Source organism: Psammomys obesus, unplaced genomic scaffold, assembly GCF_907164565.1.
Source record: "Psammomys obesus unplaced genomic scaffold, mPsaObe1.curated_primary_1811, whole genome shotgun sequence".
NCBI lineage: Eukaryota > Metazoa > Chordata > Mammalia > Rodentia > Muridae > Psammomys > Psammomys obesus.
The window spans coordinates 9,366,366-9,390,829 of NW_026586589.1; the positions used below are offsets into that span (position 1 = coordinate 9,366,366).

The 24,464-nt window shown below is 45.0% G+C and overlaps 1 protein-coding gene across 1 annotated transcript; it reads right to left on the bottom strand.

The window, feature by feature from the left end:
- Window positions 1-4,099: 4,099 nt before the first annotated feature.
- Window positions 4,100-15,743, bottom strand: LOC129672677 (vomeromodulin-like). The gene is made up of 14 exons (XM_055602196.1): window positions 15,488-15,743; window positions 13,059-13,527; window positions 12,645-12,746; window positions 11,548-11,703; window positions 10,601-10,685; window positions 10,199-10,256; window positions 9,245-9,315; window positions 7,915-8,061; window positions 7,198-7,320; window positions 6,962-7,029; window positions 6,735-6,765; window positions 5,602-5,662; window positions 4,820-4,899; window positions 4,100-4,123 (listed from the first exon to the last, which is right to left on the bottom strand). The coding sequence occupies exons 1-14, from the start codon at window positions 15,741-15,743 to the stop codon at window positions 4,100-4,102; spliced, it is 1,731 nt and encodes a 576-aa protein (XP_055458171.1).
- Between the last annotated feature and the right edge of the window lie 8,721 nt (window positions 15,744-24,464).

The window sequence follows — 24,464 nt, forward strand, 5'->3', positions numbered from 1 at the left end:
TTTCTTTCTTTCTTTCTTTCTTTCTTTCTTTCTTTCTTTCTTTCTTTCTTTCTTTCTTTCTTCCTTCCTTCCTTCCTTCCTTCCTTCCTTCCTTTCTCTCTCTCTCTCTCTCTCTCTCTCTCTCTCTCTCTTTCTCTTTTTGAGACAGGGTTTCTTTGTGTGTAGTCCTGATTGTCCTGGAGCTTGATTTGAAAACCATGTTTACCCTTAAACTCACAGAGATCTGCCTGCTGCTGCCTCCCAAGTGCTGAGACTAAAGGTGTGTGGCTTCCTCTTCCTCTTTTCATCTTTCTTCTTTTGGTGCTGGAGATTGAACCCAGGGCCTCATGTGTGCTAACCACAGTGTCATCAAGATATATCTTTAACTCTTTTCTTCTTTTCTCTCTGAAAAAGAATACTTTGTGTGCATGTGTGTGACTCTCTGTGTATGTGTGTGTGCATGTGTCTGTGTTTGTGCATGTCCACATGAGAGAGTAGATGCATTACAGAAGGCATCTGGAGGTCTGAGGACAACTTTGTAGGGTAAATTCATCATTTTGATGTACACAATTCAGTGTATACATTTGTAGCATATTTATAAGAAGCTTTAACCATCATTGTTTGTTGAGAACATTTTCTAGACTCCAGAAAGAACCCCTGTTCCTGTTGGCAGTCATTCCAGCCCCCTGGTTAACAGAGTTATGTACTTTGTGTCTGTATGGATTGCTATCTGAACATTTCAGATAAACAGAAAGTATAAATGTGGCCTTAAATTGGGCATAATAGGCCATGCTTGAATTCCTCATACTTGGGAAGCAGAGCATAAGGGCTATGACTCCAAGGCCAGCATAGACTACTAGCAAGTTTGAGACCAGTTTTGAAACCTTGTCTCAAAGAGAAAAAAGTGGCCATTTAAAGTTTTCTGTTTTTCAGTTAGTGTAGTGTTTTTGAGTTCATCCACACTGCAGCATTTATAATTACATTTCATGGTTAAATAACATCCCATTGCATGTAGACAGCACATTTACTCATCCATCCATCCATCCATCCATCCATCCATCCATCCATCCATCCAGAAATGAGCATTTGAGTATTTCACATCTTTTGATATTATTCATATAACTGCTATTAATGTTCACAGTTTGAGCATTTGCTTTTTAGTCTTTAAGTATAACTAGGAGTGGAACTGGTGGTCAGTATGCTAACTCTCTGTTTAATTTTTGAGGACTAGCCAACCTTCTATCCAAAAGTAATGGAAGTGTTTTTTTTTTCTTTAAATTTCTACCAGCAATGCTTAAGGTTTATGTTTTTTAAACTGTATTTTACTATTGGTTATAAAGTTTTTAATTAGGAAAAAAATATGTGTTTTATAAAAAGCAAACTATCTCTCAGGCTTAGGTGTGGGACAGACTATACTAGGTGATCAGAGCAGTAACAGCAGTAGTGAGGCAAGTTTTGGTGTGGTACTTGATGATGGTAGCATGGAATGGGATAGCAGAAGAAACACAGGTGGGTTATGTTCTTGAGGCAAAAGCAGTAGGGAGTTCTTTCTGTGTTGGAAAAAGGAAGGAAGGAGTTAGGTATGATTTCAGGCTGGGCCTGATGGCACATTCCTGTGACTCCAGTCTTTGGGATGCTGAGGCAGGAAAGTCAGTCACCAATTTGAGGCCAACCAGGGTGTGCTGGTTTTATGTCAACTTGACAGAAGCTAGAGTCATCAGAGATGAGAGAATGCCTCCAAAAAGATCAGGATGTATACAAGCCTGGAGGGCCCTTTCTTAATTAGTGATTGATAGGGGGAGGTCCAGTTCATTGTGGGTTGGGCCACCCCGGGCCCTATAAGAAAGCAGGTTGAGCAAGTTAGGAGGAGCAATCCAGTAGGCAGCACTCCTCAGTGGCCTCTGCATCAGCTCCTGCCTCCAGATAACTGCCTTGTTCGTGTTCCTGCCATGACTTCTCAGTGATGGACGATTACCTGGAAGTGTAAGTGAAATAAATAGTCCCCTCCCTCCAAGCTGCTTTTGGTTGTGGTGTATCATCATGATAACCCTAAGTCATAGGGTGATACAGTAAATTTGTTACAAAAAGAAAACAAACAGAAAAACTCAGAAAACAACAAGGAGAGTAATGTCTAGGAACCTTAAAAGAAGGTGGGTTTTGCAGCTCTTTGCCTCAGTGGATTGTCCAGAGAAGGCACTGGCCTGTTTAGAAATCAAGAATTTAGATTTGGGCAAAGAACTGAGGGCAGTCAGGCAATCTGACCTCAATTTTCTAGGGTACAACCCCTTACTTTGAAGTTAGCCCAATCGTAGGCTCTACTTACTTTATCTGATCTCATGGCACACATGGTGTCCAGGCATAGAGGTCTACCTGGTATAGATATTATCAGGATTCAGACCTGTGAAAAGTAGCTGAGGCGCCTATTTAACTTAACAAAGCAGATCTTGTCTCCAGGTTCTCCCAGCATTCCTCAGACCCTACCTGAACTTTCCAGCCTAGGAGCTGGGCTTCCACTCCCCCAGAGGCTCTTCACTAGATATCCAGACGTTTTGGTTCTCCTTCCCTCTCCCCACACTCTCTCTTTCCCTCCTTCCCTCCCTCTCTCCTCTCTGCATTTTTTTTTCTCTCTCTCTGCTTGTGCTTTCTCTTTCCCCTTCCCCCTGTCTCACTCTGCGTGGTAACTTCCCTGGCCTCATTCCTTGGGACTGGTGAACGTGCCTGAGAGCTGCCCCCAATAAATCTGCCATTATACTTTAATTTGGCTTGAATTGGCTCATTTTGTAGGTGGAGAATACCTATCAGCCATGTCAGCTATATTAACACGGGCCATCTTGTGCATGTTTCTGAGTTCTTAGCATTTTCTAGTCTACTTGTATTGACTTGGTTTCTTTGCTCTTCTTTTTCTTTGTCTAAGTGCATATATGTTTAAATATTTGTGTATGTACAGGTGCATGTATGAGGTGCTTGTGTAACTGTGTGCATGCGTGTTTAGGTCAGAGGAGAACCTTGAGTGTTGTTCCTGAGGTACTGTTCATGTATCTTTTTCTTTTTTTTTGAGGAAGTCTCTCATTAGCCTGGACACAACAAGTAAGTTCAGCTGGCTACTAAGAAATTCACCTGACAAGTCTATACAACCCTATCTATCAGCTAGCTTTCCTCTTTCCTCTCTCTCTCTCTCTCATTCTCAATAGAAAGCTATAATACAGGCATTTCACTAACTGGAATATCCTCCAAGCCATTACCGTCTTGTCTTTTCACTCAGGGTCACATGGCTAGGAGTGTACTTACTGACCTGGGACTTTTCTGCATGGTGTGTGGCGGTCTCAGGCTCTCGCCTGCTCTGAGCTGTCTCATGTTGTGTGCTTGAACTGTGCTCCTCCATTTTCAGCATAGGGAGTTTGGGTTCCAGCCTGGGTTTGGCTTTGATTCATAAGAAAGCATTTAGAGTTGGAGAGTGTGTTAGCTTGCCGTCACTGTAACAGGTGGAGCATCTTAAGTGGGGAAGGGGTTCCTATAAGCTCAGCGTTAGAGGACCCAGGCTGTGACCTCTTGCTCTTTTGGTTTTCAGGGCTGTGAAGAGCAGGGTGTGGTCGTGGGAAGCAAGTGCTCACATTGACCCAAAGAACTACCTCTCAGCACCGCTTCTTAAAGTAGCACCTCCCAATAGCACCAGGTGGGCAGCAAGGCTCTACCACCTGAGCCTTTGTGAGGCACTCCAGATCCAAAGTAAGACAGGGAGGTGAGGGCAGAAAGGTTTAATCATTGTCACCATTGTCTCTCAGAGCGCCAGACAACATTGGATTTTGATGTCTCATATTATTGTTCATCCCCAAGTAAGAAGGTCTTTGCATGCGCATGAACATATACCAGAGTTGAGGCATGAGTCATCTTTTGCTTTTGCATGAAGGGAATGTTTATTAAGGAGCTGATTACAACAATGCCCATTTCCTCCAATTACTCTTCTTTTGCTCTTGTCACTCAAGGCAGAGGACCCTGAGCATGCTGAGACTACTGCTAATGTTCCCTTAATCATAAGGATGGGGGTTGAAAGGGTCATGGAAAACATTCACAGGGGTTTTGCTGTCATTCAGTACTTTATCTGGCTTCAGTAGTGCTGGGTTCAGTTTGCTGCCTGAAGGTCGTTCTGAGGGGAGAGAAAGACATTAGTTACTGCCTTTAACCCCGGAAGCTGACCGCAGGCTTGATAGATGCTAACCCATTCACCCCTATCAGATCACCATAGCACTGCCTCAGGGATGGGAAGAGAACATCTTCCGGGGAGCACCTAGAGAGTTTAGACAAGGGTAGAAGGACTTTAAGGGGAGTCCTCTGGCAGGCAGGCATCCTTCCAGAGACAGCAGATGTATGACACTGACTCAGGGGGCAGGAGATCCTGCGTGAAGCTCCTGCTGGCGCTGGCACCACGCTGGCTGTTTAGTGACTCTACTATTACTGCTAGCACACAACCTTCTGGGCTTGTTGTCACTGTAGTTGTGGCTCAGATGTCATTCATCTGATCTGTTCCCCTGATCAAGGCTGGGTAATGGTAATGGCCCCTCATAGGGCCAGTATAAAAGAATGGGAGTATGAAAAGCCACCCTGAACAATTGTTCTTTTAGTCCAACCCTCTAAGAATTGATTTGGGCTCAGCTGCAGAGAAGTATGGGGTCAAGGACAATTTAAGTCATATGAGAGAAGCCAATGTTTCCTGGGTCACATTTCACACTGATTGTACACGTAGATCAAGAATATATGTAAGGTTCCGGATTTGAAGCAAACTAAGGAAGGCAAAACAATGAAACAAAGAAACAAGGAAAAGAGTTGAATTTCAGTTTCTTACTGATTTCAGTGAGTTGACAGTGGCATTCTTTAAAGGAAGTGAAGACACTCCGACTGGAAGATTCATCTTCTTGTAGTAGTCTGAAGTAAGGAAATACCATCTTGTGACGGGAGTTAAGAGGAATGGTAACTTGGGTGGCTTGTCTGGCCACGGTCACATGTGTGATCTGTGACCTGTAAGTGGCCCTAAGAGGTGTCATTGCCACATGCATTCAACATGGTGGCATGAATACTGTACATCCCAGTCTACAGGATGAGGGCAAGATATGGTTTATGAGAAGAGAGGCCCCAAAAGCAGGTGGGGATCTGGCGGTCCCCTAACCCTGATGACAATGTCGCAGAACCTCATTACAGGATCTGCCTGGAGTGGCGTAATCATCTGATGGTCAGTACACTATTTGGAGCTACAATAGAGCTGACCAGGAATGTACATACTTGGCATGTGGCACCATCGTCATGGTTGTCCAACAAGATTATGACAAACACTTTGAGTGTCTACAGGGGTGGGTGACCCAGGTCCACTATTGAGCTGTCTACCCCGATGGTCTTGGTTCAAGACACATATGGACAAAGACTTCTTGGGAGCTGCAGGGGAGGCAATTTGATCTGTGTCCCCTTTTTACCGCCACATGCTGTCATGTATGCAGCGAGAAGGTGATGTACAACCCAGCGTATGACAGGGTGGCCTTGTGCTTGGTGCTTTAGTGCCCTCCATGTGTCCTCCCCCTGCACCTCTGATGGACACTGACTGTGCTGGCAGTCAGAGTTATTCATTCCACATACCAATGATACCAGACCAGGTCTTATTTACGAGTTGAGATAGAGTGTCTTCCACCTCGTTCCTCTGTAAGACATGGGAGGACATTTTCAGTGGAGCCTTGCAGTCATCTGCTTGGTCCCAAGGCCTACGAGCATTAGCTCAGATTGCTGGTTCCTGTGGGATTTCTCTGACAGGTCTGACACATGTAAGGGCAAATGTGGGGTTGGATCTTCATGTATCCTCAGGGCTCTTGTCTTTGGGAGTGTTTGGGCCCCAGTTGGGTTCTGTTGACTGTGTGGCTCCTTGGGCAGAGGCATTGGTCAATGCCACCTTGCTGGTCATTATCAGCCTGCTACAGGGACAGGCTTTGGGACTTCAGGAACAACTTGGAGGCCAAAGGAAGAAGGGCTGGCAGTGGCTGGTCACTGCTGCCTGCTCTGAGGTGGGTCTGGGTCTTTCCCTTCTTTCTGCTCCCATCTCTCTCTTGTGACCCTCTTGTGAGAGCAGGTGGTGTTACTTCTGCTCCTCTGCTTGCTTACTGAGATCGGCGGACCATCCTACTGTCTCCACAGAGTGGACACTCCTCAAACTCTCCCCTTTAATGCTCAGGGGACAACTGCTTGCATAAACGACTGTGTCCCCTGTCATATGAGTAGCTGTATGAGGTCAGGGGCCAATCCTACCCAGTCCTTTTCACTGAGCTGCAGCCTGGACCATCCTGTGAGGTCCCTGCTAAGGAGAGATGGAGGGATTGCTGGGCTTGGAGTGACCCTAGAGTCTGCTGCTCAGCTGACCCCCAGTATCTCAGGCTGCTAAAGGGACACGTTTCCCAACCCCATCCCTGGACCCCCACTGCAGACCTGTGGGTCTCTCTCCTGTATGTGGCACCAGCCTTCCAGTACCCTTTTTCTGCCCTTTATGTGTCTGTTTGTATGCTCTTTGTAGCTCCCCTCCTCCGTTGACATCAGTTGGTTATGGGCAAATGTGATTTAAGAGCTCCCCAGAGAGTCAGTTAGGAGGCTACAGTTGTGTTACATAGTATGCGTGTGCTCTAGTCCCCATGGGCCTCTCTGACCCCAGTCCCGCCTCACTGAATGTCTGGCATTGATGATTTCCCACCTATCACAGGTCAATATACAAGGGCACATCAACTTACATACTCCTCGGGCTTCACACTGTTCTGAAAGCTGTCAGCAAAAAAGTACAGAGAAACATGAGGTTTGTAAGAGTGGAACTACTCAAGCTTAGAGTTCAAGTCTTACATCAATTGATTTTGGAAATCATGGAAGCCTAGATTCCCGATTCCTATAATGACTCCAATATTACCAGCCCAGACCCAGAACCTTATTGCCCCTGCATGATTCACAGGGTCTATTGTTGTACCTTATGAGTTTGAGGTCTGGTGACACTTTGTAACCTGAAATCTTGCTGTTATGAGAGATGATTAATTTCTGAAATGACACAAGGGAGCATGAGTGAAACATGAGGCCATGGACTTTCTCTTTGCTGTGGGGACACCAAGGCATAATGGGCCTCATGCTTTTGGGAATATTTCATCCCACGTATCCACTCCCTTGGCCTTCTAACACCCCAGCCAACCTTCAATTCTCAGCGCTCACCGTTTTCCCATTGGCAAAATTTCTACCGTCCCTTTTTATGGTAAAGTCATATGTGATGGTGAGGGTTTTGTTTTCCAGGAACTTATACTTGACATGGTCGAACTTTGCTTTCAGGTCATTCATCTGTTGTAAAGGAGATCTCAGTTAGTGTGGGGAAGAGGATGGGAGGGGCTGTGTTATGACTCAGGCATGCATCCTTCTGTCTTGGTTGGGATATTGCACTTGTTCTTGTAGGCTTCCTCACCCAACTGGGGCTGGTGCAGCTGAGAAAAGAAAGGAAATGCCCGTTTCCATCCCTTGTCTCAGTTTGCTCCAGTGTATGGATGTTGGGACAGAGAACTTGTGACATGTTGCTTTCTACCAAGCCTTTCAAAGTAGAAGTGTGTTTCTCTGCCCTTGTGTCTCAAAAGCTCTCTGCTGACCACTTGTGGACTCTGTGGTGAAGATGCTTGCATGCTGTTTTGCCCGATCATGGGACCTAGAGAAGTGGATGGCACACCCGTAGTGTTTATGGGTTTCTGAGATGCATAAATCCCTCCTACCTCCACTTCCTGTGCGTGCTCTTTGTGCCCCAGCCTCCTCACTAAGGACGGTGTTCTTATCAGTCTCTGCAAGAATCTTCAGGTATCATTTGTTTCACCACCTTCTCCCTCAGAAGTGACACAGGCAGCGGACCTCCAGAGTATTATGGCTCTGGGGCTGATGAAGGACACTCACCTGGACAGAGCTGTTCTCAGCCACGAATTTCAGAAGCATTGTCACCATCGAGGAGGAAATAGTTAAAGCAATGCTGGCATTTTTGGGATTTGGACACAGAGGAGTTCCAATCACAGGTTCTGCTTTTTGGCTGAAATTGCCTTTAACCTAAGAAGAGGAAATCAGAGAAACATCTGTGTGAGTTCATGGGACTGTTACCAGCGTGAAGGCTTTGTGGCCTGGCTGTCACAGTGCAGGGTATAGAGGCCTTAGCTTCAGTGGTCATGTAGCAAGGCTCAGGGTAGTCAGGCTTTCTAAGAGGCCACAAACCCCAGATGAAGGTGTATCCCTATTATGATGGATTTCATGGAGGTGTGTGTGTGTGTGTGTGTGTGTGTGTGTGTGTGTGTGTGTGCATTTAATAGTCATGTCCTTTCCTTGTCATAGTTCCACAGACCTGAGGGCCATTCTCCCGTGTGCCTCTCTTGTTTTCTTCCCTCCCTGTTCCTTCCTTCCCACGTTTCATGAAACATCATATGAGGAATACATTCTTAAATGTTCTGGCTGTTTTTGGGTATTCTGTCCCTTCTCCCAGCCTCCCTCTGTTTCATGCTTTCTTTCTGTCTGAGTTCTCACCTCATATTTCTGAAGTATAATCTCTTTTTGGAGGGCATGTTGTAACATCCCCAGAGGAACACAGAGAAGAGAGACTTAAGCCTAACATCACTGGTGTTTTCATGTTTTGTGTATACCTCCTTTAGTTTTTAACATGACTTTAAAGTGCTTCATACTATCTGCAAAGCATGGCTGTTTCCACATCTGAAGTGTGTAGAAAGATCTGGCGTCAGCTATGTCCTATGTGTGTGTTGAAGATTGATGAACTTCATCCGTTATTATGAGTTTTTCGTGTTTCAGCATGTCAGCAGAGCTCTTGTGATGACTCTCCTGAAGAGAAGGTCAGTTAACCATGTCTCCTTCTTTATCACTTGTCACAGCCTGGTTTTGTCTTATAGGTTGGGTCGTGGGTAGTTGGAAGGATCTGACACATTTTGTTTTGTTGTGTATGGTTCACTGAGAGTGGAGATGTGAGCTGGGTGAAGTTATGGCTCTCTCTATTGGAGTGCTTCAAGGCCATTATCCTGTTGACTTGAAGAGAAAAGAGCACAAGGCTGACCATGACCCAGATGGACACTCAGGAGACTGATTCCAGGAAAAAGCTGACAGGGCTAAAGAGAGCTGATTGTTTTACTGCCCTGATCTTCTGATTCTCTCTCTCTCTCTCTCTCTTTGTGGGCTCAGGTATGCTTCCAGCCTTCATCCCATTGCCATCACAAAGACAGTGAATACTTACACAGTAGAGGATGGTAAGTCCTTCGGGAGAGATCCTGGGAGTTCGGATTGTGTACGAGAACAAACCGGTAGCTGCAGAGGAGACTAGGGGGAAGGATGGAGAGAGCTCAGACAGCCACTAATATCTGCTGTGCCTCAAGCTCTGTAGCTCTGGTTCCCCTCTGAGACACCAGCATGGACAGCTGCTTCTGTCTGCCTGCCAGACATGAGGTAGAGCCCGTAGGGGCTTCCACATCTCAAAGGAGGCTATGAGCTTGCTGTTTACCAGCAAGGATAAACTTGGAGGGGGAAAGTCTGGCTAACTGGACTTTGTATTTTGTCTACTCTATCCCCAGTTTCTTACTTCACTTCTCCAGGTGATTCAAACCAGTGTGTCCTAGAACCTATGACCCATGGCATGTTTTTTTTTTTTTTTTTAGATTTATTTATTATTATACAGTATTCTGTCTGCATGTGTGCTTGCATGCCAGATGAGGGCACCAGATCTCATTATAGATGGTTGTGAGCCACCATGCGGTTGATTAGGAATTGAACTCAGGACCTTTGGAAGAACAGCCAGTGCTCTTAACCTCTGAGCCATCTCTCTAGCCCCCCGTGGCATGTTTTTAGGAATGTTGTGAGATCTCCTGATCTCAAACCCCCAGAGATGAGTGCCTGCTCTCGATTCAGGCTCTATGCAGTGTTGCGTTTGAAAGCTGGTTGGGTCGGAAAGGTCCATGCAGACCCTCAGAGGCACTATGTCCTCTTGTCTTCCATGTGTCAGAAGCCATACATTGAGGACAAGGTCAGGTGGGCCATTCTCTTCCCAAAGTGTGTGGAGGAGGTAGTGGGGTTTTGTAGTTTTGGAGCACAATTTCCCATAGGCCCATCCTCTGTGGTGTGTCACCCTCTGAGACTCCCCGAGGCTCTGGGCTATCTCTGTCTCCTGACAAGGGAGCTCCAAGGAAGTACTCACTGTTCTTGCAGTCATTGAAGCCACTGAGGTCGATGCCACAGGAGGTGGATTCCTCCAGCTGTGAAGTCACACAGGGAAGCTTAGCTGAGGGAGCATCAGCCTCCTGTCCTGTCACACACCTCCCTCCTCCCATCTCCCCTTGGCTTTCCCCTCTCCTGTGCCATCTCCCTGGCCTCTTTTGGTCAGAAGTCACCCATATGTCATGTTTTGTAGTTCTGCTATCAGATGGTATGGTCCAGAGAAGCTGCTTGTCCATGGTGGCCCTTGGGCTCCTGAGGACCCTGGCCTTGTTCCAAAATCTCTCCTGGCATCAGGCTATTTACAGGCTTCAAGCTTCTCTCTCCCCTCATTCTCCCAGTGATTTCAGGCTATGAGAGATCCCTAGTCCTCCCCTGGACTTACGTTCTCATTTATCTTTATTGTCAGCAGCATAGGGAGGATGTCATTCAAGTCTAAAGGCACAGGCAGCGGCACACTTTCTTCGAGTCTGTGAAAGATATATACGACATGTTGAAATAAGTGATCCTCGTGTTTCCAGATTTGTCCTTGTCTTAGACAAAGCATCTCACTGATGAGAGCGTCACAGTGATGCCTGGCTTCTCAGTGTGTGGGTGACCTGAGCTCTTGGCTTAGTCTCTAGTCTTTAAAAAAGATACGAAGATGCCTGGCCAAAGCCCAGGGCACATGGCCCAGAGGTCCCCCTGAGCACTGCATCCTTCAGCTCCTGGGACACATTTGTTCACAGACTGTCTGTGGTCTTGGGGTAGTTGTGGATTGGAATTCACAACAGTGTAAGCTCCAGCTAAAGAAATTCTACTGAATCCTCCCCAGGGCATAGTAGAGGGAAGTAAAGAGGTGAAAGCTGGGTTTGGGCAGGTGACAAGTATGTCCAGCTTTGTCAGTGTGAACCTAATTCAGAAGGGCCCGGATGCTGTGGTTGGTCTAGGGAGGAAAAGTAGGCCACTGACCCACAGAATTTCCAGAGAGATTTTCACTGTGTGGCCTCATGGTTCTTTGTTCCATTTTGACTCAGGTCAGTGTACTGTTTAGGGAAGATATAAAATGAGCCACTAACATAGAGTCAGGAGGAAAGATGTGCTATAGGTATGAGAAGGCTGTTCTTAAAAAAAGAAGGATGATGTTAGTCAGTTCCCTGACTAACCTTCTCACACCTTTACCTATAAGTGTGAGAAGGCTGTTCTTAAAGAAAGAAGGATGATGTTAGTCAGTTCCCTGACATTTACTGATTGTGTAGGGTACTATGGTGGGGCATTTCGCCTCTGAGACAACAGCGGACCTTCTGACACACTTCTGAATTGACCCAGTAGTGAGGAAAAAGATTTACGTACGTTTCTACTAACTGAATGCTCAATGTGTTGACCTGGATATGGGTGTCTTGGACATCAAGAGTGACACATTTGGTGTTGTTGGAGGAAATACCAATTTTTATCATCACAGTCATCTTGGATTGTAGTTGCAGTAAGGAGATGACAGGTCCAAGCAGGCTGTGGGGAAGAAGGTGAGGGAGAGTGAAGTGCTGCCAGAGAAGTAGGGCTCCAGCAGAGGGACAGGCATTCAAGAATGAGCCCCATGTTTGATCGATGGTCATCCTCTAGAGGGACAGACTGAGCTTCCCAGTCTGCATGCTCCTAGGGCCTCAGTCCCATGCCACAGAATGAAGAGCCTGGTCATTTTTGTCTGTCAGCCAATATCTGACAAATAAGCGTCTCACCTAGCCTTGAGGAGGTCAGCCATTGTTGGTGGCACAAGCTACCAGGCATAAGTTCACCTTCGAGCCTACCACTTGGGTCTTTTGAGTTGCGTCTAAATGCATAAGAGAAGTCTACTAGGAGGCTTAGCACAGTGGTGGACGCCTGTAGTCCCAGCACTCTGGGAGCTGAGGCAGGTGGATCTCTGTGAGTTCAAGGCAAACCTGGCTACAAAGCGAGTCTAGGACAGCCAAGGCTACACAGAGAAACCCTGTCTCAAAACAAACAAACAAACAATAAAAAGGAGTAAAACAATAAAATCTAACAGGAGTAAGCCTAGGCTTCTTCTTTTTCTTCTTTTTCTTTTTTATTTATTTTGTTTTTATCTGGATTTTTTTTTTTGTGTGTGTAGCCCTGGCTATCTAGGCTGGTCTTGAACTTACAGAGATCTGACTGCTTCTGCCTCTCAAGTGTTGAGATTAAAGATGTGTGCCACCACTGTACAGCTGAACTCTTAGCTTCCTAACATAAGAAGTAATGGACAAGGCAAATGGCTCTTTCATGTATGTATGTATGTATAATTTGTTTTCTATTGAGATAGGGTCTCTATAAGCCTGGCTGGCTGGGAAGCCAATTCTCTTCTCTCCGTTTATGTGTCCTTGTCATCTGACTCTTGGATAGGGGACATGTATCATAATCCTGTGTGACCCGGGCAATAATTGTGGAAGCACACTCACCCTTTTCCACCTATGGTGGCAGTAACTTCGGAGTGGACTTGGATCTCATCAGCTGCCATTTTAATGTTCGTTTCGTCTTCTTTTACACTTTCAACCATAAAGCTGTAGAGTGACAACACAGACTCAGTTGTGCTTTATGGAAACACCCTGGCACTCATGAGAAATACCTGTGAGGCAGGGAGTTCTCTACAAACTGCTCTGCCAGTCCTATGGCTCCTGAGTTCCCCTTTCCACCCAGTGGTTTAAGCTCAAGAAATCCTGGTTGTATTTTTCAGAGAGAGTTTCAGTGGGAGTTACGTATGCTGCTCCATGAAAGGATGGCTGTCACTGAGATTGTTGTAGGTTGAGTGTGAGAGTTCTCAATAAGCAGCTTGTTTGTCCAAAGAGCCAGAGAATTGTCAAGGAAGCACTTACCTGAGCCCAAGATCTTTGTTTTTCGTCTTAAGCACACCTTCAAGTGAGTCTTTGATTTTGTCTGGGACTACTTCATTCACCTTTTCCTGGATGGAGTCTTTCACATTGCTTACATCGTCAACTACACCATCCAGAGAATTTGTGATATTGGAGAGGTGTTTCTTCAGGAGTCCTTTTTCAGAGCTCTTGTCACCAAGGTTTAGTGAGCTGCCCAGGATTGGGAGGCCGCCCGAGAGTACTTTGCTGAGACCACCAGAGCCTTTGGAGTCGGATGAGGGCTTTGCAGAATCATCGCCTTCTTTACCTAGGCCAAGGCCACCTGCCGCTTGTAGGAGGTTCTCGATATTTAACAATGAGAGCAGTTCAGTGTCCTCTGCCAGGCTTAACACATCCCCGATTAGGCCTCCCATTTTAACTTCCTCACACTTCACCATGTCCTCGATTTGTTGGGGAAGAGTGCCCATGAGATCTGAAACAAATCGAGACAGTTCAGTGCTAGCATCCTTCCTCTCTGGAGGATATCATCTTGGAATATAGGCACATTGGGACTGTGTCTTCTTCCTTCCAAGTTCCATTTCTGTCCCTGCCCTAGTTAAGAGGAGCCCTGTGACAGAGAAGCCCGCATTGCCTGTTGTAGCTCCTATTAGCCTACACTGATGCTAACTTGTAGAATTTTTGCTTCAAAGATACTTGAGCATGGAGTGAGGGTGGAACCTCATTTATGTTTGTCACTTTCCTTCTGTCTTCCTTCTGGCCATTTATTTATTTATTTGTTTTAGATACAAGTCATATATATGTATAAAGTACATATATAAGTATATACTTTCTACTCAGTGGTCCAGACTCCCATGCAACCAGTATGCTGTGGATTCTGGACTGGTCCCATTAAGGCATGAGCCATCAGGCCAACGTTATTTCACCAATTAACCAATTAATTAATTATCCCTGGTGCCTAGTCCTCAATATCAGCTGTGGTCTTTCGATTCTTTGTGGCTTCTCTGCTCCTCATATTCTGTGTTTGTTGGAGGTTTATAATTGGATGTGGTGCATGGCTTCTAGATGAAGCATATGATTGATGATATCCATTGTAAGGTGGAGGGACTACAGGAGTAGGAGGGCAGCGAAGAGACAGCAAAATTACTTTATTCTTAGGCCATTATGTCCCAGTGTCCTCTGCTCTTTTGATTCATTTTCACCTCATTAGTAGTTGAAGATTCTTCTCACTTGAATGTGAGAAGGACTTAGAGAAGTCTTAGAGAAGGACTATGTGTGTGCCTTTGCATTTGACTGATGGCCAAGCAGGGTTATATTTTGGGTGTCCCTCAACTGATATAAACAGGAAATGGGGATGAAATTCCAGGCTAAGTAGAGAGCAGGCTGAGAGTCAGCCATGGATTGGAGAATTGTGAGTCCCTAGAACGCTGCTTCTGAGTGCCTGTGTTGCTGGCTGCAATAGGAATTGCATAGAAAAATGTCAGTGAAGTGTTTGTTGTGCTCAGTCTTGCTGACTGTAGAGCTGAAGCTGATCGGACCAAGGGACATTTCTGGCTCAGCAGAGCTGCAATTGAAGGGAGTCCCTGAGTGCATCTTTTACAGTGTAGTGCTACTTTTTTGTTCAAGACTGCCTCAACAACTGGACTTTTGAGGAGTGTTAGCTGGTCATTGTGCTCGTACAGTGGCTTATAGCCTCCATCTTCATCTTGTTATGCTCTGATGCAGGGCTTTGCTGGACCACTGAGCTGCTAAGGAAAGTGAAATTGTTTCTTATTGTTCTTCTTTCGCCCACGAGTCCTCCCCACTTTCTGTTTCTGAAGCAGAATCACATCTTTGTCAGCCTGTAACTACCCAGGTTTCTGTGCTCTCAGCCTTTGAGTGTCTTCTGGAGTAGAATTTCTCATTTCCCGGGCTACTATGTGCCTCAGATGGGGGATAAAGTGGGAGCTGCGAAGGAGCATGGTGGTCAAGGGCTTGCAGCAGATTCTAAACTTGCTGCTTCCTGGTGCTGAAAACCAGGCTGAAGGTTAACCAACTATGGGAGTCTAGGCCAGCTTGGGGCCCAGCAAAGAGGAACCCTGTATTGTGACACAATATCTAGGTGGTAAGAATCAACCAGAAGGTAAATAGTTAGACAGCCTTTTGGGTTGGACAGTTCCCTTGTCCAGGATAGCATAGGTCTGTCCTGGACTAACTGTGGGAACCTTACAAGCGGGCAGTTGGATGTGCTAGATTCAGCCCTGTGCAGTGCCAGAATTTCTAGGTATGATCCAAGCTTCCTTTTTTCTGTAGGCACCAAGCAGATGCTACAGGACCATCATGTTTAAAATCACTTGTTCAGGAGGCTGACTCGACTCCCTCTGAGCTCAGAAATGAGCAGCCTATGGCAGGTGTGGGCCAGGCTCAAGGTGAAAGCTGAAATGAGTCTTACTTACAGTCTTGGAGTTTGCCACTGGAATAGAAGTACCTGGCTGCAGGAGAACACTTGCCAGTTTTGGAGGCAGCTGAATGCTTTTGGGAAGGCAAACCTTGATGGCTGGAGGAATCTTTTATACTTGGTAGTATAAGAGGGCGAGGATTTACAGGGGGCACGGGAGCAGCGAGATTGTTGTCTGTTAAGGAAATTCCCACCGGATCAAGTGTTCCTGCTTGGATGCTCAACATGATGGCCAAGGCCCGGAGAGCCCACATCTTTGTGGCTGAAACCTGCAGAGGAGAAATGTGTCACACATCACATATGTGATGGGCCTTAGAGCTGCCATGAGACTTTGTGTAGGTGGCTCCTTGGCTCCTGTAAAAGCATGTCATTCACATTCTTGACAGTGCAGTTTCTCCTCAGTTCACGGGAATTTGGTCTGATACATGGCAGTAAACATGCTGAGGAAGCAACTCCTTCCTCCGTTTTCATCATGGATAAATGTGCTGTCAGGATTGGCTGCAACATGTCAATGTGGGCAGAGCCCCGCCCCGAGGTCTAAGTCCCTGTGGACATATCTCTCATGTGCCATGCGCAGCCACACGTCTTTGGTGTTATCACAGACATAAATTTCACTGCCTCTTTTGTTTTTCCGTCCTGAGCTTGTTCACAGGACTTGCCCATGTTACAGCATTGCTCTACCACTGAGCTATGTCCTCAGCCTCTTGGCTGGGTCCCGGTCACCCTGGGACCTGAACATGTCAGGTTTGGTGTCCTTAGCTACAATCTCAGTTCTCTTCCCCTAAGTACCTTCTTAGTTAGTAGTTGGTGTTGGACCTTTCCTGAGATGCCGCATCTCAGTGTGCCAGCAAAGTAGCCATTAGGTCCCCTTCCCGCCCGGGCTTCCCTTGTCTTAGGTGGCAGAACTCCCTCACGGTGGATCTGAGCTCTGCTGGTGACTTCTGGAGACTATTTTCTACACCACCTCCTCAGATTCCTCACTTACCCTTACTCTCTCAGTGCTTCTGTCTTTGACATTTACTTTTATGCATTTGTTTATTTATTTCTGAGACAGGGTCTTACTCTGTAGTCCCAGCTTTTCTGAAGCTTGCTTTGTAGACCAAGCTAGCCTTGATATCCCACAGATCTGTCCTCTTCTGTCCCTTGAGTTTGGGATTGAAGCTGTGGACCAGCATGCCTGGCCTGTCTCTAAATGTTCTAATTATATTTCTTCATAACTTTCCATTGGGGTTTATGCAAAGTGTTCCAAGTCATGTGTGTGTAAGTCATAGGACAACTTGTTTAAGGTGTTTCTGTCTTCCTGCCATGTGAGCAACTTCTGTGAAATCTTGACTCTAAGATAAGTAAATGAAATTTGGGTTTATGAAATTGGAACCCTTCACATGTGTTCCTGATAAAAAGAACCATTCTCCAAAACTTCAGCCATACCCCCAACTTTACAGAAGCACACTCAACTTGACATAAAGGAGGCTCCTGTGGCATCACTGCCCAGCAAATGCCTTCTCTACCTGTGACTGGTAATAACTTGACATTATTGAAAAATATAATCTGTAATTCCTCTCCTTTCATCTTTCAAATCTTGCCATGTTCTGTCCTCTTTGCCTGCTCCAGCAGTCTGCAGAAGCTGTGTCTTCCCAGAGTAGAGCTGGCCTATGTCTGAAAAGTTATGAATCCTAGAGAATGGCTGTGATGGGTCAGGTTGGTACCAGGTACAAATATTAGCAAAAGCAAGTTCTCCATTGCCATCACCACAAGAAAGTGGTTCCAGTAAATTGAAGCCAACATCAAGTCCTTGCCTTGAATAAATTGCCTTTTTGGAAAATAAATTTCACCACACTTTCCCCAGATCTCTCACTTTCCTCTCTGACCTCTGGGAAGTCTAAATAACATGGCACTCATCTAAACACAGTCTAAGGCAAAATGAAGTGTGTATGCTTATTAATGAGTTCATGCTATGCTGACCTGATGGAGCTCTCTGTGAGTTCCAGCAGTTAGTTTCCCATTTTCTTAAAACAGTCTCATAGGTTCTTGTAATCCACCAGCTCATGCTAGGCCCTGTGCCCTGGAGTTCAGCATCAGAACAGCATTCTAGATTGTCAGTCATAAACCCTAGTCATCTGTCCAGAGGTGACCTGTCCCATGCTCATCGCCATCCTCCCTGCCCTTCTGTGTGCATTCTCCTGGGCAGCCCTTACCTTGCCCGTTGTGTAAGGGTCAACGTCTTCAGAAGCTGTTTTTCCTCCTGCTCCTGCTTCTGCCTGTTAACCTCCAAGCTGCATCCTATTTTTATAGTCTATCCAGTGTCACCTAGAAAGGTCATCATGGAGGAAGGGGCCAGATCTAGAGGAGCTGATAAGACAGGTGTGATGCAGTCTGCTTTCCAGAATCAGCAGCTACTCTTTGTTCTTGTTTTCGTTGGCACGTTCCTCTGCCTGTCAGAGCAGGTCTGGGGATGGCAGGTCAGGCACCTCACAGATGGAGTGTGTAATGCCCCTCGGGGCTTGATGGTTCTTTGTGTTCTGTGTTCAACCTTGGAATGGGGAGCAGCCAATGAATTGAGCTCATTAACGTGTTTATGGAGTGTATTGTAAGGAGGTTTATCTGGCCCCTTCTTACTTTTCATCCCCATAAGCTTTCTTATGTTTTGCTGCTATGTGTTAATTAAGATGTTGGATGACTACATACAATGTCAAGATGGATTTGGCTTTTCTCCATATCCTCACCAGCATGTGCTGTCACTTGAGTTTTTGATCTTAGCCATTCTGATGGCTGTAAGATGGAATCTTAGAGTTGCTTTGATTTGAATTACCCTGATGACTAAAGATGTGGAACCTTTCTTTAAGTGTTTCTCTGCCATTTGATATTCCTCTGTTGAGAATTCTCTGTTTATCTCTGTACCCCACTTTTTAATTGGATTATTTGGTTTTCTGGTGTTTAACTTTTTGAGTTCTTTGTATATCTTGGATATTAGCCCTCTGTGAGATGTAGGGTGTTGGTGAAGACCTTTTCCCAGTCTGTAGGCTGTTATTCTGTTCTATTGATAGTGTCCTTTGCTTTACAGAAGCTTTTCAGTTTCATGAGGTCCTACTTAGTAATTATCGATCTTAGAGCCTAAGCTGTTTATTGCTCTGTTCAGGAAGTTGTCTGCTGTGCCAGTGAGTAGGAGGGCAAACTTGTACCATTTTGGAATCAATCTGGTGGTTTTTTTTAGAAATCTTGGAATAGTACTACTCTAAGACCCAGCTATACCACACCTGGGCATATACCTGAAAGATGCTCCACCATGTAACGAGGACATTTGTTCAACTATGTTCATAGCAGCATTTTTTTTTTGTAATAGCCAGAATGTGGAAACAACCTAGATGTCCCTCAACTGTAGAATGGCTACAGAAATTGTGATACATTTACACAATGGAATACTACTCTGCTATTATATACAAAGAAATCATGAAATTTGCAGGCAAATGGGCAGAACTAGAAAAGATCATCCTGAGTGAGGTAACCCAAAATCAGAAAGACATGCATGGTATATACTCACTTATAAGTGGATATTAACAATATAACACAGGATATCCATACTACAATCCACAGACCCAAAGAAGCTAAATAACAAGGAGGACTCTAGGGAAGATGCTTAATTCTCATTCAGAAGGGCAAATAGAATAGGCACTGGAAGCAGTTGAAGAGAGGGAACAGAACGGGAGCCTACCATAGATGTCCTCTGAAAGACTCCACCCAGCAGGAGTTAAGAGCAGGTGTTGACACTCTGGAAATCAATCTGGAGCTTCCTCAGACAACCAGGAATAGTGCTTCCTCAAGATCCAGCTATACCATTCCTAGGCATATACCCAAAAGAGGCTCAAGTACACAATAAAGACATTTGCTTAACCATGTTTGTAATTGCTTTATTTGTAATAGCTAGAAGCTGAAAACAGCCCAGATGCCCCTTAACTGAGGAATGGATACAGAAATTGTGGTACATCTACACAATGGAATATTACTCAGCAATAAAAAACAAGGAAATCATGAAATTTTCAGGTAAATGGTGAGATCTGGAAAAGATCATCCTGAGTGAGCTATTCCAGAAGCAGAAAGACACACACGGTATATACTCACTCATATGGACAAATAATATAGGATAAACCTACTAAAATCTGTACACCTAAAGAAACTAATCAAGAGGGAGGACTCTTGCTAAAATGTTCAATCTCTCTCCAGAAAGGCAAAGAGGATGCACATCAGAAGAAGAAGAAAACAGGGAACAAGTCAGGAGTCTGACACAGAGGACCTCTGAAAGGCTCTGCTCTGCAGACTATCAAACAGATGTTGAGACCTATGGCCAAACTTTGGGCAGAGAGGAGGGAACCTTATGAAAGAAGTGGGAAACAGTAAGATCTGGAGAGGACAGGAACTCCACAAGGAGAACAACAGAACCAAAAAATCTGAGCACAGGGGTCTTTCCTGAGACTGATACTCCAACCAAGGACCATGCATGGAGATAACCTAAGACCCCTACATAGATATAGTTCAGGGTCCGAGTGGGTTCCATTGTAATAGGAACAGGGACTGTCTCTGACATGAACTGATTGGCCTGCTCTTTATTTACCTCCCCCTGAGGGGAGAGCAGCATTACCAGGCCACAGAAGAAGACAATGCAGCCACTCCTGATGAGACCTAATTGACTAGGATCAGAAAGAAGGAAAAGAAGACCTCCCCTGTCAGTGGACTTGGGAAGGGGCATGTGTTCAGAGGGGGGGAGGAAGGGAGGGATTGGGACGGGAGGAGGGAGGGAACCATAGGGGGGATACAAAGTGAATAAAGTATAATTAATAACAAATTAAAAAAAGCAGATGTTGAGACTCATAACCAAACTTTGGGCAGAGTTCAGGGAGTCTTAAGGAAGAGTAGAGAGATAGAAGGACCCGGAGGGGACAGGAACACCATAAGGAGATCAACAGAGCCAACAAATCTGGGCCTAGGGTGGCCTGCAGAGTCTGGTGCACCAACCAAGGACCATGTGTGGACAGGATCCAGGCTCCTTGCTCAGATATAGCTGATAGACAGCTCATTCTTCATCTGCATCCCTAGTAAGGGAGCAGAGGTTATCTCTGACATGGACTTTGTTACCAGCTCTTTGATCACTTCCTCCTTGCAGGGTGGCCTTGTCAGGAAACTGAGGAAGAGGACCCAGAAAGTCCTCATGAGACTTGATGGGCTAGGAGTCAGATGGTTGGAGAGGAGGGGGCGCCCTTTCTTTGGTTTAGGGGAGAGGGATAGGGAAGAAGAGGAAGGGAGGGTGGGACTGGGAGGAAGCAAGGGAGGAGGTTAAAATTGGGATATAAAGTGAATGAATTATAAAAAATAAAAAAGTGGAAAGAAAAAGATGGATGGGGTCACAAGGCTGACATGAAAGTAGTCCTGTGAAAGTCCTTTTATGATATCACATAACACTCTATGTTTAAACTCAACTCCTAACAATCAGCAGAAGGGCAGGCATCCATGATACAGCTACGGTGTCTCTTGGTTATAGTTTTTGGTGATGGCCTCTTGTCAAATACTTTGTCTCAGGTATGAGTGACATGAAGCATCCCACCCTATGAGAACCTATTCCTGTATCAGGGATGTGCAGGGATGGATGGAGTCTAGTGACAAACTGAGCTGAGCATAGCATAGCAGTGGTCTAGTGTTGTATTGAGCTGAGGAATTTCTTCTTTCTGTGGAATTATAACAAGCCTGGCAGGGATGAGGATACTGTATATGCATCTATAGTTTCAGTAATATTTACCTGTTCTTTGAAAATGTACATTTGTACAATGTATTTTGAGGATATTCACTTACCACTCCCTCCCTCTAGTGCCCTTGTTCCCTCTCCCTCATAGGTTCACATTTTTCTTCTTTTGGTTATTTATATCTCTTGCGTTCACTTAGGGCTTTCCAGCGTTGTGTGGGGAAGGTACCTGCAGCTTCCACGAGGGAAAGCAACTCTTCACCATCAACAACTGCTGATAGTCCATTCCTTACGGGCAGATCTTTCTTTGGCCCTGCTCCCTTCATACTGGAATCTTGACTGGTTTGATCCTTTGGAGGTCTTTGCAGGTGAACACAGCTGGTAGGAGGCGATGTATATGACAGTCATGTCATGTCCAGAAGTTAGCAGTTCACAGTTCTTCCCATCCCTTAACATTGTCTCTGTCCTCTCTTTCTGGATGTTTTCTGAGCCTTGTGTGTGGGAGGTTGGTGCAGATTACTTGTCCACAGATACATACTCACAGTTATTTATACTTCACACTTTGAATAGTTTTGGGGCTGCATTAACCACTACACACTGTAAAAGAATGATCTCTGACCAAAGTCAAGGGCAACAAAAGTCTACATGTGTATATATTAATATTTAGAAAGTGGTTTGAGGACTGGAAAGATGGCTCGGCTGTTAAAGGGTAGGCTCACAACCAAAAATAGAAAACAGCTTGACAGCACCAACCTGTAGCAAAACAAGAGTAGATCCCACCCCCCTGTCCTGTGATCTCCATAGTCATTTGCTTTTGACTGGTTCACAATAGCAGGCATGAAGTAGCCCCTCTGGAAAGCAGGCTTCATATTCAATCAGAAAGCCCTTGGTTATCGCATGACTGTCTTTCCACCATTGCAGCGGGCACATTGTGTTGAGATAACCAGTATTACAGCTCGCAGCATCCAGTGTTGGGTGAGACTGTTGATGGCTTCCCTCCCCAAGATTCCCCAGAAGCATGCACAGTACCTTCTGGCACTGTATAAGCTATGCTGCAGGGAGAGAGATTCCTGCAGGGAGGAGATTCCATGTCCTGCATCTTTAGTGAGTGATGACTGTGTAATAGGGTCTTATCATCTGGTTTGAGGAGGCATTTGTGCTGCCTAGTTTAATGTCAGCTTGACACAAGCTAGACTAGTCACGAGAGAGAAGGGAATCTCAATGTTGAAAATGCCTCCATAAGAAGGCATCTTCTTAATCAGTAATAAATGGGAGAGAACCCAGCCCATTGTGGGTGGTGCCATCCCTGGGCTGGTGGGTCCTAGGTTCTATAAGAAAGCAGGCTGTGCAGGTCATGGGGAAGCAAGCCAGTAATCAGCACCCTTCCATGGCCTCTGCATCAGCTCCTGGCTCCAGATAACTGCCCTGTTTTGAGTTCCTGTCTGACTTCCCTCAGGAATGGACTGTCCCCTGAGAGTGCAAACTGAATAAACCTTCTCTCCAAGTTGCTTTGGTCATGGTGTTTTGTTGCACCAATAGAAAGCCTAACTAAGACAGCACCAAGAGCAAATAGTCTGTGCTGTTTGGGAACCTCTGGGACCTTTTTGACCAATAACGTGAGGGTGAGATTTTCCATGCAATAACCCATGTCTTTTTGGGGTAGCCTTGTCTATACATGCAGGATAGTTCTGTTTCAGAGTCACTTAAAATTTTATTTCTAACTGGCTATGGGGACATGTGCTTTTTAATACCAACCGTTGCGAGGCAGAGTCAGATAGATCAATGAGTTTGATTCCAGCCTGGTCTACACAGTGAATTTCAGAACATTTAGGGATATGCAGACAGATCTTGTCTATAAAAACCAAACAAGAACAAAAAAGTGTTTTCTTATGAGCTTACAACCTAGTGGATTTCCATAAGATATCTTCATGTACCCTTAGTTTGGGCTAATTTACCACCATCATCTCCTGTCCCTGACCCCTTTTCATACTTAAACCTTTACTCTCCCTTTGTGTCATCTGTGTTCTGTGTTCTATCCCCTCTAATTAAAGATTTCTTCCTTGAGTTGGAAGATCACAGATAGTCGTAGGCTTTTCACACTTTTCATCTTTGTCAAGCCTTCTGACTGCCCCTCAGTTTCTCATTCCTCACCCTAGCTCATGTTTGCCAGGTTTGGTTATACCCTGTGGTCCCTTGAGTGTGTTTATCCTTCTCTTCAGTCTGAGCTGTTCCTTCTAATATCCTCTTAGAGCTGACTTCTGGTCATAATCCTTTAATCTGTTTTTAATGTGGAAGAGATTTATTTCTTCTTCATTTCATAGGTAATTTTGCTGGGTTACAACTGTCTCTTTGACATTTGTGTCCTTTGAATAAATACATCTTTCCAGGCACTTCCAGCCTTATTGTTTCTATGAGATTATCAGGTGTTATTCTAATGAACCTACCTTTACAAGTCACTTGACCTTTCTTTCAGCTTAAAGTACATTTTCTTAATTCTGTTTTTAGTGTTTTCATCACAGTGTATTGTGGGAGTTTCTTTTCTGGTCCTGTCTATTTGGTGTCCTATGGGCCTTTTGTACCTGGATAGGCATCTCTTTTTTTCTATGTTTGGGAAATTTTCTTCAATAATTTTATTGAAAATATGTTCACTGCTGGGGCTGGAGACATGGCTAAATGCTTAAGAGCACTTGCTGCTCTTGCAGAAGAAGTGAATTTTGTTCCCAGCACCCACATCAGGCTGCTTACAGACACCTGTAAGTCTTTTTCGGGGATCCAATACCCTCTTCTGGCCTGTCAGGATGCTTATACCTGCATGCTTACATGCACAGGTCATCACCTGCATATTGTAAAAAAACCCACAAAATAAATCTTAACAAAATGTGACAATATTCTTCGTACTTTCAGTATGTCATTTTTCCTTTTCCATATACATCAAGTGAAGGTTAGGTCTTTTTATGGTGTTCCAAAACTTTCCCATGTTCCGCTTGAAGATTTGTAAACCTTTATCATTGACCTTTACTGAGTAATCCACTTCCTTTATTTTGTCTGACATTCTGTTTTCTATATGATCCATTATATTGGTGTGGATTTCCACTGATAATTTTACTTGGGTCTATTTCAGCATGTTGTTCTTTGTTGAATTCTCTTTTCATGTCTTCGGTTGACTTCCTCCTTGCATACAGCTCTTGTTTCCATCCTCTTGGTATGTATTCATAGCTTCTTTGATTTCTTTCATCAGAGTTGTAAT